Here is a 15,321-nt window from a genome sequence, read left to right as displayed (position 1 = left end):
CTATTCAGACGTAGCAGACGGAAGAGCTCCTCAAAGGTTAATGTATGTTGCGGATTCAAGAGGTATGTGAAGGGTATGGGACAAAGGTAACAAGCTCCAGGGTATGATATGATTAGGAAGTCTATAAATGGGCCATGCGCAGCTGTCTTCAAACACAGACCTTTGGCTACCTGACTCCAAGTGCAAATATATGTTGTGCAGAATATTTCTACTGTGTTATAACATTGGTCCCTCATCAAAAACATGCCTGAAGAGGTTTTAGATGTCATCCATGCATGCTTCAGTAATCCCTTCCAGGGCCTATTCGAATATTTCAACTGTTTTATGGTTAGCTGTAAGTTTCTGTCCAATGCTCAGGCCACAAGTCTATGTCATGCATGCTTGCACATGACAATTCTCCATAAATATACAAAAACATGATACAAAACTGTACACAACAACTTCACAAACCTGATGCAATTTGCAGTAGTTTCAGTTTAGTAGGATGTACACAGATTGTGTTGTGATAGCGTTCTGAAGGGGGAGTGGCTTAGTGAACAAAGGGAAGGGAGATTCAAAGCGTCAAAAATGAAAGTGAAATTTACTAAATATGTTAGCATGTTGTTTTTGGCAAATACAACATTTTCAAAACAATAAAAGGTAACACGCTGATCTAAATATGTTAAGTGCTCAGAGTTCATACCCCATAGAAGATTGATGACCCCTCTGTAATCTTTTCACACCAAGTACCACCCAATATACGATTTGGCCTAAATTTGGGCTAAACCAGGTTAAAATGCAACAAGATAGACATATCACACATAATAGACTTGTCTCTAAAACAAATACTCAAACTGTCAGTCCATGTACCACCAGTGAAAACCACAGTTTGAGAAACACTGTCCTAGCCCGTTTGCCAAAAGCAAGTTTAAAATCATAAAGCTAACGAAAGCTTCATTGATGAATTCATTTTTCCTTAACAGCCTATGCTTCTAAAAGAGGTGAGGTATGTGGAGTTTATTTAAAAAGTGTCCAAACTGAACAAAGGTGGAACATGGCAGGTTTAGGTCAGTATCAAAGCATTCCCAAAAGCACCCTCCTCATTTCAACTTTAAAAAACCCAGAGCAATTAGATTTAAGAGCAATCCAACACAAAAAATGCAACAACTTTGAATGTATGCAGCTGATGTGCTCCATATGATTGAGGGATTTCTTGAACGGATACATGCCTGCATTGTCTGTCTGTAATTTCTAGCTTTTCATTTCCAGGCTTGTATGTAATTTTGGCTGGTATGGGTTAGTCCTGGGGTTCTTTTAAAGTGTGTTTTATTATAAAACTAGAGAGTAAATGAACCTGCTAAAACAGAAGACATGAGGTAAGTTTAAAAACTAGGGCAGGGGGTTCCGGCACATTTTCCAGTGCACTGTTGTTACATGGCCTCACCCCATTCTACCAGTTCAACAAAGAAATCCAATGTTTAGTAGTGGCTTGCAGAAAAAAGGGTTTGTCTATTTGCTAGTTGGAAATCGCCTGTCATTAGACATGCCAAGATAATGCCGGCACAAATGAATACATAACACATTCTTTAAACACGAGTTAGCCAGTACGCTAGGATTCAGGTCAGGTAACTTCAACCATGTTTGTCATCATAGCTATGCAGGGTATTTAAAGTCCCATAGCATTCGTACAGAGAGGATGTTTTAGACTAGCCAGACTGGTTGGATGACAACAATATAAGATGCAGTCTGGAGTAAGTTTGTGGTTATACATTTGGAGGAATTTGTTTGCAAAAACAAATAGCCAGTAGGAAAAAGTACAAAATAAACTATAATGTAACAAGTAACACAACGATTAAAATATAAAATGTTTCTATATGTAAATAACATTCTTATGTGAGCATACAGGCTGCAGGGTGCTCAGTAATGTGATCTAGTTAGGTAACGCTCGCCTGCTTTTTACAATCATTCTTTACAATTGACAGTTTATGTAATGAGGAAATGAAGATATCAGTGCATAAAATCTGAAAATATTAAAACATAGTCAGTATAACTACTATACGGTTTCGGGCATGTGTTTTATTGTATAACTTACACATAGAACACTGTCCCCTTGTAGTACACAAAGTGTTTACATATCTACAATTTGAAGCAAACTTTATTTGAATCAGGTTTCTGGGGGCTATTTTTTTTTTTGTTTTATCTTGAAGCATAATTTTATTTGGTGATAAAAAATTTGGCAAGCCTACTTAAAATAACATTGTTAAATCATTACTTAAACCATGTAGCATTGCACCATTACCGTTGACACATAGTACAGTACAGTACTTTACAAACTTATAGTAGAGTAAATTACAAATGTATAGTAGAGTACATTACAAACTTATAGTAGAGTACATTACAAACTTATAGTAGAGTACTTTACAAACTTTTTTGGGTTAATGTGCAGTAAAACCTACTCTATTGTCATCAGTGAAATCCCTCCATCGCACAGACATGTTGACTATAAAACACTATACAGTTCTCCTCAAATATACCCCCTCAGATTCCAGTGTGAAAGTAGTGTCTCTCCTATGATTCTTATAAAAGAGGAAGATTACTGACCAAAATGGCAATAATTACACAGCACCACTTTCATCATTGTTTATGGCACCCACGGGTGCCTCAGCCAGTCCAACACCAATTACATGAGCTGAGTGTATTTAGATGTTTCCATAGCGTGGGAGTGCATTTGCGAAGCAGGCGTGTCCATGCTCAAGGCTTGTCAGGCCTAACTGATCTACCTCCAGTAACATTTGTGCTGAATACAGAGTGTGAAGGCTGAGAAGATGAAAGATCAAATGATGCTTATCTTTGCTTTGTCAACATCTTTCATGTCAATAACTGACCCATAAATTATATGAATAACATATTAGCATTGTCATAACGTTTATAATGGTCTTTAACCATTGATCTTGACCTACTTGTCAAAATATGAAACCTTCTGTTTGTGAAAATGTCTGTTAGCTAAAAATGCTCTGTTGAGTCAGAGTATTGCCTTGTTAGCAAAAGAAAAACTTAGACCAGTAGCTGTCAAACCTTTCACACAAAGTACACTACCGCCAAAGAAAATATTTGGCTTTCCCTGTACCACCAGATCAAAACCATGTAGTATTCAAAGTGTAAACTAGATCTGAGACTAGGACTGGGAGTAGGCTATATTTAAAAGATTGAAGCAATGTTCCAATCATTAAGATTTCAAACCTGACTAAGGAGCATCATGTGGCCTAGCAAAGGAGTCTGCCTCTAATGGTACGATACTTAGTCATTGAGATATTATATATACAGGCCTACTATACTTTCTTCACTGACATATTTTGAAAAACATATATGACTATGGTGACCTTCCATAACTCCATGACAACCCAGACCATATAGGCCCTAATGCTAATCTAAACAGCACAGAGGACTAGCCTACCTGCCGAGTTACTTTGATAGAAAGGTATTTCCCAGCTATAGATCTAAGGTGTGGTGTGACTGTTGATCTTTATTTGCGTGGTTAGCTTGTCAGCCTATCCCGTATTCCCTTACCAATAATATGTGTCCTCTTCCTGACCCACCTTCCCACTTGTTGTCTGTCAGTTTTAGGTGCATGGATGTTAATACTTGTTACTTCATGTGCCTCTCGTCACTCATGCTCCTTTGTGAGAGGACCTCAGAGCTGCCATTGGCAGGCTGGTATCTCTTTTTTTATAGAGACAAGTCCAGGCCTGAACAATAGAACATCGTTGTGCACGTCGGCCATGCTGGAATGCCGGGGATCCATCGGTATGCAACCAAGCAATTACTCACAAGTACGTCAGCTTCAACAACAAGCCTGCAATTTCCCAATTACTAACCCTCATTTGAACTGCTTTGACGGCATTAGGCTTTTTATCGCACAGATAGTTGTAGGCATTTGCGCTAATCTCTTCCCTGTAGTGGGGAAGGGCTGAGATTGGTAGTTCCTATAATACTCCGGGTGGCCACTAAAATGCCAAAATTACTCACTGGAAAGAAGTTGCTTGGAAGGGTTTATGGAAATATTAAAAACTCACCTATAGTTGTTGGTACAAGCATAAAACTGGTTTGCCAAAAGCTGAAAGGCACTGTGCCTGATTTTTACTGACTTAAAAACATGAAAAACAGAACTAGTTCATTTTAAAAGGTTTGATGTGGTGAGTTATTCCTCACTTACGTTATGAAATGAGAGCATCCTAATTCTTCACTGCAATTAGTTTATACACAATTTTCACAATTTTCAGAGGCCAGAGTGGAGTTTTGCCATCATGGTAAGGCTAACGCCAACTAGCATGCCAACACACACTTTCTGATAAATAAATAAGCAGACAATAAAACACTTTAGAAGTGGATGCAGACAGCACACAGCTGACTCTCTTGAGTTTATACTATTTTACTTTGCTCAAATACATGGAAAAATCAGGTCTTTAACACAGTCGTAACAATATTTTACTAATTACCAAACTAACTTTTTATAATCTTGTATTTTACGTGTGGTGGCATTTTACATCTTGCCATAGGGACTGCAGTTGGAAACTAGCTGTATAGCTAATACTGGCGCATTTACAGAAATGTCGATTAATGTGCATTGTCCCTATTCAAATAAACTAATAAATAAATAAATAAAATAAAAATTGTAACTAATACCAAAATCGTAGGACCTTATTGGACTGTTCTTGTTTTAACCAGTTATTTTCACAGGAAAACAAATCACATATTCTAAGAGGTTTTAACTTCATTGCTGTGAAATGAAATAGGTTTAGTCTACAGACCTATTTCTGGATGCACAATGTGCATTGTCTAATTCTTTCTTCTAATTGTTGAGTTGCAAAGTTGTATGTTGTGTTAACACAATAGATTACTTATGAAAAGAGGAAGACTGCTAGTAAAAAATGGATCATTGACTTGAGAATATTCAAAGGTATTTACCATAAAGAGAAGTCTCTGTTACTCATTTATCATATGCTCCTCACACAATGTGGTTTCCATATGTTTGACTGACATATAGAAAGTTCATCATACTGTATGCATGTGTCAACTACACAATGATAAGCATTAGCACTTTGTTTACATCTTTCTTTTTTTTTAACCTATACTGTAATTTAAAGCATATTCTTTAAAGCTGTATTCTTGCAGTTATTAACACCTTATATCTTCCATGATGTAGGCCTTTGTGAATTATGTTTCTTTACACATTTCCAACTAAATTTGAGATTTGAATCAGCTACTCTCTATATATATGTTTATTATATATGTTCATCTTCTGTACGCTGAAACTGAAACTAAACTTACTAACATAAAAAACCATACTAACTAACATGAAAATGTGAAATGAATATTGTTGTTACAAAAAGTCCTGTATTGTATTTCCTCCATGGTAATCATTAGCAGACAATAAACAAATTAAATAAAGCTTTTCCGCCTTAGTAACTCCCACAATGCCCCAAGGGAAGCTGGAGTAACTTAATTTTCCTTTCAGTTCATGTGGAGACATCCACTGTTTGATGTGGTCCTTAAAGGTACAGTAAGTAACTCTCTGGAGGTGGCATGTCGCACGTATGATTCGATGGAAATAGAAATTAAAATGATACATCCTAAAACCATACAGAACATTTTCCATGGAGATAGATACATTTTATGTATGTGGGGTTTTTTGGTTTTTTGTTTGTTTGTTTTTTATTCATTTTTCAGTGAAATCAAGGCAAACAACATGATTTTAGTGTTGTTTAAAAGCCTTTTTTAAAGGTTCATAGTGTGGCTTTAAAGTTATAAAAATATATAGTCCGATGAATAGGCTTTTCTGTATCACAACTATAGCAGCTCAATGCATTCTCTAATATCTGGTGTTTCCATATAGCTTCTATATAGCTTGGTCATTTTGCAGCATGACCCACCCATTGTGGTTGGTATGAGCAGATATTGAAGCCTTGTCATGCAGAAACCAGTAGTTTTGAGAAGTCCTCTGCAGAGAGTGGAAACAATTTGGTTAAGCAGGCTCGAGTGTGAACAATGAAACTCACGCCGGAAGAACGCATTGCAGCGTGGCTGGTTCCTAAAACTACTTCTGGTAAAGCGAGGAGCGGAGGAAAGCTGACTCAGCACACAGTCAGTAAACAATACATATCCCCATATAGAGAGAAGTGATCAGGTGACCCCTGAACACACCCCAAACACAACTAGCTCATATTAAAAGGTTTGCAGTGATTCAAAATCATTTCTCATTTACCGTATGCATCCTAATTATTCGCGGGAATTTAGAAGTGCTTTTCACCTCTTTCAACAACTAGCATGCTAAGGCACACTTCCAGATTATCAGACAATAAAGCAATTAGATCCAGACAGCACACAGAGCTGCTTAATATTATATAATATACTGGGGCGAAATAAATTTTGTTCAACTACATTGGAAAAAAATCTGGTACAGGGCCTTTAAATAAGGCATTTTAGATTTTCATCTTATTTGGCGTTTTAGTTAGGCTGGCTTTCATAACTACTGTCCATCCAATTACTGTATTGTATATTTTCCAAAATTCCTATTATCCCCAGGGCTATTGCATATATTGTTTCTTTTTTTTTTCTCAAATCCCATGATTATGTTTAGCCTATCGCATTAGTTGTATGATGCGATAAAAAAAAAAAAAAAAAAAAAAAAAAAAAAAGTTTAGTTCCCATGCATTCCCTCATAGCTCCAGCAGACGACTCCCTCGGTCTCTGAGCGACACAGGCCCCGCCCACCCGGGTCTGAGCAGGTTAGTGGGCGGAGCGTGCGCGCGCGGACCCGGCGGTAGGCAGAGAGAGAGCGAGAGCGTCATTCTCCACAGCTGTGCGTTTGTGCTGCTCGGCTCTTTGTGGCTCTGCGCTGCTCTGTCCGGACAGAGAAGGATACAAAGACACGGGCACACAGCATGAAGTAGAGAGAGCATGAGAGCCACGGGGCCAGCAGAGGGACACCAGAGGGACACCACGAACCCGAGCGGACTATAATCTAGTCCGCACGCGGATACTATTTCCTCCGAGTGGATGAGACCCTGCCGATGTACGCCCTGGATTTTACCCAGCATAGAGTGTCGAGAACGGGGGGAGTGGGGCGGACTTCAGCGCGCAGGTACGGTCTTGTCGTCTTGGTTCACGAAATATGTAGTGTTCCTTTTCCTTAGGACTGCGAAGACTGCGGCAGGTCGAGATGGATATACTCCAGTATGCCGCTGCAGGTAGCTGCGGGCTCAGGCTGTAGTGTTTTTGGACAGCTTTAACTCCACAGCTTCGACCCTCGCTGCTAAAGGAGCGTGTAAGCACTAGAAGCGCTGTGATGTGTCGTTGTGTTGTGGAGCTTTTGGGCAACAGTGTTTGCGGTTGCTCCGCCGCAGTGCTGTTGGTGCTATTGGTGCTGTTGGTGTGTTGTGTGTGAGACTGGAGCCTACGTGCAAACTTGCTCGGGCAGCGTTGTGTAAGCTGCACGTAGACGGCAGGGGCTGCGTATCGGACTCCCGTGATCAAAATACATAGTCCCGAGAGAGAGAGAGGTTTTGTTACAGTAATGATTTTATCGCTCCAGCCTGGCGACGCAGCTGTAATTGCTGGCATGACGTTAGTAAGAGACCAAAGACACACGATTCAATGTTTATTATGGAGGTCTATTTCACAGAATAGACGTAAACCAATCTACCTGCGCGGCGGCACTTTAAGACAATGGCTTACAACTAGGTTAGTCCTCTCGTATTTGGGTTTCAATGAGCTACAAGTTTTCCACATACACAGAAGTAAATCTAAGCTTTGGCATTCCTCTTGACAACTACCCAGCGCTGATAGCAGTAGAGAAGTGTTGCTCTGTTCAGCTGCAGTTGGGATAGTCAGAATTTGTCGCAGGACAGGTTTCGTTTCGGCTCAGACAGGGCGAGGGCTGTGCTTGAAGAAAGGAAAGAGTTTTATGGCTTAATAGCTCGTCCAAGTAACTGTTAATCATAGCGTTATGCGCCATGATGACTTCACCTTGGAAACTGAGCTTATAGGATTATATGTGTTATCTTTGATGACTACTTCTTTCTCTCTCTTTCTCTTCTCCCAGGGCTGTCTGGCTTTAGAAGGGGATCATGGATAAAACTTTGCACATTCTCCAGAAATCAGCAGACGGTGTGCCGACTGGGCTGTCCCTGGATATCAGCTTAAACATGGGTGAAGGGGACGACTTCACAGAGAACCAGATTGTGGGTCTGTCTGATAAAATTCCTTTGGTGAAACCTTTTTTCAAAAAGAAGCAGAGAAAATTGGATGCCAAATGTCTTCATCGAGCCTTGGAGGACCCTATCCTGACCACTCTGCTCAGCACAGACACTCTGGTCTCTGGGGACGGGGTGTTTGTTCCCCGGAACCAGCCGAACCGGACCCCTGGCAGCCTGTGTGCTGCAGCAGTTGTCAAACAGAACTGCATGGACCAGGACTGTTTAAAGGACACATCTACTGCTGCCGATGGCACAGCAGGCCTTATGACCCAGGACACTGATGTGGAAATAGCTGATACTACTGCAGAACTGGAGGAGACGGAGCACACTGGGGAGCTCCCCAAAATCACTGACCCCACCTCAGACAATAGTCACTGCTTTCAGGTAAAACCAGGCCTGAGGCCGGCTGGGAGCACACCCTCCCGCACGGATATTCCCCCCATAGTTAAAACTCAGACCCCTCTTCAGGACTGCTCTCACAAAAGCGATGACCTTCTAACCTCTGTGGCCAAAAGCCTGCCGCTCAAAGACTGCACTGCTGTCCAGGAGTCCCATCCCCTGCTTTTCCCCATTGCTCAGCCTGACAAAGGAGAGCTATTTCAGGATAAGAGTGAGGAGGCTTCTCTGGACCTGGTGTTTGAGCTGCTCACACAGCTGCAGTACCACACGCACCAGGCCGACTCTGTGGACATTTGTGTAGATTTCCTTCAAGGACTATGTGTTTACGGCAATGACTGTGCCCACCACCACACGGTACTGCCCTACCACTGGCAGATCCGCAGGAGCAGCACTCATAAGTGGCAGAGTGTAGCCGATGAATCCCAGGAACAACTGGAGAGACTCTACTGCAACCCCGACAATGAGCAAGTGCGGCTCAAGTATCAGTAAGTACCGATCCAACCACCTGCGCTCTTAATCAGGTTTATTTAGATGTGGTTTCAATATGGGGAAAGAGATACACTTAATTTCCTTATTTCTCTTTTGAGTGACGTTTTCTGCTTTCTGTTCTATCAGTTCAAAGCAGGAACCAGGCAATCACTCATGCATTGTGGCTAATAAATATTCCTAATCTTCCTTAAGTAGGCCTCCAAGAGCATTTGAATGCCGATGTCATTAAACAGGCGTACCTTACACCAGGTGAACAATATCCCATTTTGGCTCTACAGAAACTCTGCTTTTAGTGAAGAATACAGTTGACAGTTGGTTGCATGCACAAGTGCATTGTGGTGTTAGTGAATGGGCTGGAGTGTGGTAAAGCGATAGGTAGTTTTCTTGTGACAAGGCAACAATGGTGCAGTAAGCAGATAGGCTTCTTGTCGTGGGTGATAAGCTACTTCTGTGTTGGGAACAGTAGAGCGCAGAGCCAGAGCTTCCTCTTTGGTTTCAGCGACAGGGACAAAACTGAAAGCGTCAACACTCCAGCTGCTCTGTGTGTGACGGATGGACCTGAGCCAAGTTAATGCACTGCTAATAAAGGACACTTTTACATGTGCAGCTAAGCTGTGCCAGCCACTACAGTTACGTAGTAGGAATTAGGAAGGATAGTAAGTGGTAGTAAGTAATGGTTATTGTAGTCAAAGTAGTTGTTCCCATAAAAATATGTTCTATTGATTATATAAATGTAGTAAGATCGAAAAGGATTGAAAAAGTTGTCCAATTTGAATTCATGTTCACATTTGACAAAGGCTCTTGGATGATGAAGTGAAATATCTACAACTTAAAATCTAGTTGTTAAACATTGTGTGCTTATTCAATTAGTTTAAATTCCTGAGAGAGCAGTTCCACATATCTGTGCAGTTCCATGTATCTATGCTAAAACACTAATTTCACTCCTGCAGTGGTGAGAGAGTATTAAAATATCCAGATAGTTCTTTCTAAGACGTGCAAAGTTAATATTAGATTTACAGGTCATTGACTTTTGAGTCTTACTTGAACCTCAGCCAAGATGTTTACAGCCGTGTTTGGCACTCTTCCGATCAACTGCAAAAATATCATATGATTATTGTTATCAGAATTTTTTTTTTAAATAAGAGATATTCAGTGCGAATAGTCATACATGGAAACATACTAATAACCATATTAAACTCACTATCACATTGACTTCCATGGCCTTTTATCTTCCTTCTGATTTCACTTATCCATTTCCTGTATTCCCCCCTCTCTGCGCCTGCAGTGGGCCAGAGCACACTCCCGAGCTGGACTTAACAGCTCTCACGTCCAAAAGCTGTGAACTTCCCTGACCCTCAGTTGCCTTGTGCGGTCAGCGACACAGGCGTGCTTGGCAGCTTCTCCCCTCTCCCTCCCTCTCTCCCCCTCCCTCTCCCTCTCTCACACACACGCACTAGCTTGTGTACACCGGCACTTGGCACGCAGGCGCTCACACGAAGCGGCTAACACAGAGCGCTCAGTGGCTCGGGTTGCTCACATGCACGCCTCCTCCTCGTAGACAGATAAAGCCTCTTTTTACGAGCTCTCTCACACACGCACACACACACACACACTCACGCAAGCATTTGGCAACAACTCGTGGGCTGACATAAAGGAGCATGCAGCGCTTCCTGTCAAACTACTGTATGTTCACACACAAGTGTATCACAGCCCAACGGGCCCATGACCTTTTTGACAAATAAAGTCCTGTTTGGACAAGGAGGTTACGTCACATTCCCGTGTCGAAGTTTGGACTGTGACGCGATTATATGAGGAGGACATGAGGTTGTTTCAGTTAGTTATCGGGTTTCATCCTCTCTTATCATAAACAAAATATGAAATGGCTAAAGGGAGGGCTGTAAGATTAATCACGATCAAATCGAAATGTTCATAAACACCAAAATATCCTGCATGAAAAGCTGCTATTCCTGTAGTTTAGGTCTGTGTAAACATTTTCTGACATGTGATTCTTGTATTAGTTTGTCAGTTAATATTTCAGTTTTTGTTATTTCTTCTGAACATGTTTAAAATGTGAACTTGGAAAAGAATCACATTATTAAAACATAAATTGTAAATCTAATTGCAATCTCAGTGCTTCACAATTAGATACTTTTCCCAAATTATTCAGCCGTAAAGAAAAGATCTATGGACTAACTTCAACCAGCGTGTTTTGTAGAGTTAGCCAGTTTAGCCCAAAGCATGTGATTTAAACAGTGAACATGGATCACTGTATGCAAAAAGATATTCATAACATCCAAATGTAAATATTTGACTAAATAAGCACTAGCTCTCATCTTGCGCTTGGATAGCCAGGGTTGGAATAAATCTATAATTGCAATTCCTATCAAAATATTTTTTGATTAGCATATCATTAATTTAAAGTGTGTGAACCACATCTATGTTGCTGATGACATATCTCTGTGACCTTAAAGTCAACCTAAAGCTGCATGTGCTATCTATACAGCGATACGGCCGTTCATTTGAAGAATCACCATTTCCACTGAAGGCAAAGTGCAGCTTGCTCCATAAACACACAGCCCCACCTGGTGTTGTCATGTTTTTCAAAGACCTTAGGCCACGCAGCTCTTTAAACAGAGCAGTGCTGACGTAGTGTAAGGTCCCATATTATGAAAAACTGACTTTGACCTTTTTTCTATGTTTAATCATCTCTGGAATTGTTTGGTTTCATTGGAAGTGTTTGTGCAAAAAAAGTAGGGTGCCACTGTATGATGTAAAACAGTGGAACTGAACATTTGCTTTTCTTGAGAATGATAACTCAGTTACTGGAATTATGAAGATCTTGCGGTCAGTAAAATCCATCCCATAGCGTTAAAAGTGCACTATGTAACTTTTCTGAAGAGAGAATCTGCCACCTACGTGTCTCCATGAAGATGCCATTGAATGTTTCACAGCATGTAACGTATTTTTAATTTGTTCAATTAAAGGTGTTTGTATTGTCAAATTACCTTGAAAAATATGAATACTTACTCGCGGGGTCGCCTCTCCACAGATCTGACCTGTAACTTGGTTTTGTGGCATCACCTGCTTTTCTCCATGAAGACGAGGAAGTTAAATGCAATACTGCTGAGCATTCTAGACAAAGTAATAACATCTCGGAGGGGACAAGCAGATGAAGAGTTACATGGTGCACCTTTAATGCTTGTAGCTATTTTCTTTTTTTTTAGCCTCATTTACTCTGCCTTATGCCTGCCACAGGTGGGTGTTTTGAGCAGACTCCCACTTTGATCAATTCTCTCCACTTGAATTGTCCCTAAGTTTCAGATTATGGTTCACACGGTGTTTGTGAGTTTGGCAACCCTGACCTTAAACTGGTTTGACTGTTTGGAAATGGCTGACGTTCAGTGACGTTCATCATATTCACCTCAGAAACGCATGACTTACCTGTCACAATAGACACAATACTTCAGGATACACTGTTTTTCACTCATTACATGTTAACATTTTGGCAGTAAGAAAAACAGCAATTTGTGAATGCCTTTAAGTTAAAAATGTTGCCCTTGTCCACCAGATTGTAATTGTTTTATTGTTAGCCAGATAAGCGCTGAGTCATGCGTTAGCCCATTTGACTTTCATTTAATTTACATGCAAATAGGGCCATTTGCATTATGTACTTACTCTTAACCCATTTCAAGTTGGTATTATTTGAATTTGGATTAAAGAAATAAAAATAAAAAATTCAATTTACGCATGGCTTTTCTCAATTACCTTTTAGAGGTTTTAATTTAGTTTATTTAATGTTAGCTGTATGCTAAGCTAATGGGGAAGCTTGAGTGTTAAATTCAGTTGGATGACTCAAGCTAATGATCATTGCCTGTCTAAGCTAGCATGTAGCGTTCAGCAGGTTGTAATTGTTTTATTGTCACTAAGCGATCGGGCGATACTGGGTAATTTTAGCTCGCTGACTCACCCATAACTAAAAGGCTAAGAGCAGACTGTGTAATTTGGTCATTGAGCCATCATTTTAAGTTATTTACCGAAGCTTTGTGTCGGGCTAGGCGTGTTAGGAGAGCTCATCTAATACCCCTCCGACATAATCTGTCCCTTTCAAACACACTTGCCGTCACCGCGGATACCGGCAGCACATGATAACATCGTTAGTGATCTAAAGAGCAGCAGATGACTTAACAAGCGCTAGCGTCGGTATGGAAACGCAGCCTTGTTTTTTTTTCTCCCCCTCCTCACAAAGACGAGCACATGAGAATTTGGGCCTGCCTGTGTGTGATTACGAGCCGGATTGTGCATACGTATGATCCAATGCACAGGTTAATCCTATCCATATGATAAGCGGCGATGGAAGTCCAGCTAATCCGCCTTAGTCATGAACTCAGCAGTACAGAGGAATGTCCCAGTCATCGAGAAGGTGCTCCGCGCTAATCTAACGTTAGCCCATTTATGTTTCAGGCTCCTTCCTGTTCAAGTGAAGTGTGGGAGTGTAGGTGAGAATGAAAACACTTGCACTTGTTGAAGTTGGTCATTTCCTAACTCAATTTTCACAAGTTACTGCTCACCGCAAAGAGTTGTAAACAGGAGTGGACGTTGTCAAGCTTAAATCATAAACAGGTGTGTAGCTATGAAAACATAAGATTCAGTAAATTGTTGAGTTGCAAAATAGCTAGGGCCAGCTTGGCTAACTAGGTTATAGGATATGTATACTAATATACAAGTGTTTATTATCATTGTGAAATAGTTTGAAATTTTGGTATTAATGAGTTTCAAGCTATACCAATTATGCAATTTAAATAAAAAAAATATTATGAGGAAAAGTCTTCACAAAATCACCAAATCAGGAAGGAATTGTTATCCAGGGTGTAAAGTTCCATTTGTTAGTATTAGGATTGCCAACAGTATTGAAAATCAAATACTAATAAATATTAAAAGTAGTATAGAAACTAGATACTCATTTGAGCACATATTGATATTAAAAAAATTCACATTCACAGAAATTAATCTTTCCTGAATAGCTTTAGAATGATCTTGCACAAGTATAAGACCGCATAGACTAGTATATACACATGGAGCATCATGGAATGTGACAAGACTAGTTGGTATAGGCCTATATAAAATGTTACAGAAACGGCTTTAACTCTAGCTACATTCTCTTGACCTACACACCCAAGTGCTTCATTAAACATACATATACACCATTATTTTCAAACCTTTTTTTTTACTCTCTAAAAAGATCTGTTTTTGTTGACTGCCTGCGCCAATGCAGTTATTTGTTACACACGATACACAAACTTGAGTCCACTTCTCCATGGGACCGAATGGCCTCTCAGTGACTCGGTGTACCCGTTCAAAGGGCTGCACGTGAGTGGCTCTAGCACAAGCACTCCTTTTGTGTGCAGCAGGTGTGGAAAGGCCCGCTCGTCATTAATAGGCGTAAAGAGTCACTGTGCACCAAGGGCAGAGCGACCTGACACCGGCCTAACTTGTGTGTGTATCTTTGTGTGTGCGTGCATGTGTGTTGATATTGCCGGGGATTCCGTGTTGGCTCTTTGTGTACAGTGTCACGATCCAGAGAAAATAAAAGGCGAGGTTGTGTGTGTGTGTGTGCGCGTGTGTGGGTGCGTGTGTGTCAGACAGCCCTGTGCTATGAATCAGCCAGGCGAGGTCTGGGTTACTCACACTCACTGGTATACACTCATCTACCGTTCTTTGTAATACTGTTTGTTTACTATTATCTTTTTTTCCATTCTTTACATTTCTTCCATTCGCTAGTTTTATTAATGATTACTTTTGTCAGGACAAAAGTCTGCGAGTCCTATTCCTTGGTACATTAAAGTAGAGCTGAATGATTTGGAGAGAATATGTAATTTTTCTGACAAGCATTGTGATTAAATTTGCTATTTGTTTCAATGATGGGATTCTGTTCAAAGTTCATATTTTAAAAAGACTGAAATATGAACTGACAAACTAATACAAGAATCACATTTCAGAACATGTTTGTACAGCTCTAATCTGCAGGGTTAGCAGTTTTTATGCCGATTGAGACATTTTGTTGTTTATGGAGGAAACGGTGGAACTTAAACTGCCGCCATTTGCTGATTGTGTCCATTCAAATTGTCCTATAATAATAATATTATTATTATTATTATTATTATTATTTCAGGTCACAAGGCATTTTTTTTTCTAATTTATA

General features: G+C 40.3%; 1 protein-coding gene across 1 annotated transcript in view; it reads left to right on the top strand.

Moving 5' to 3' along the window:
• The first annotated feature begins 6,805 nt into the window (after nucleotides 1–6,805).
• tiparp (TCDD-inducible poly(ADP-ribose) polymerase) overlaps nucleotides 6,806–15,321 on the top strand; it is a 29,445-nt gene continuing 20,929 nt past the window's right edge. The window contains exons 1-2 of the mRNA XM_033976824.2: nucleotides 6,806–7,120; nucleotides 8,081–9,118. Coding sequence (XP_033832715.1) covers nucleotides 8,106–9,118 — 1,013 coding nt within the window. The 5' untranslated portion in view covers nucleotides 6,806–7,120; nucleotides 8,081–8,105. The remainder of the gene's footprint in view (nucleotides 7,121–8,080; nucleotides 9,119–15,321) is intronic.

Source organism: Periophthalmus magnuspinnatus, chromosome 13 (genome assembly GCF_009829125.3).
Source record: "Periophthalmus magnuspinnatus isolate fPerMag1 chromosome 13, fPerMag1.2.pri, whole genome shotgun sequence".
Classification (NCBI taxonomy): Eukaryota; Metazoa; Chordata; class Actinopteri; order Gobiiformes; family Gobiidae; genus Periophthalmus; species Periophthalmus magnuspinnatus.
This window is presented reverse-complemented; position numbering and strand designations above follow the sequence as displayed.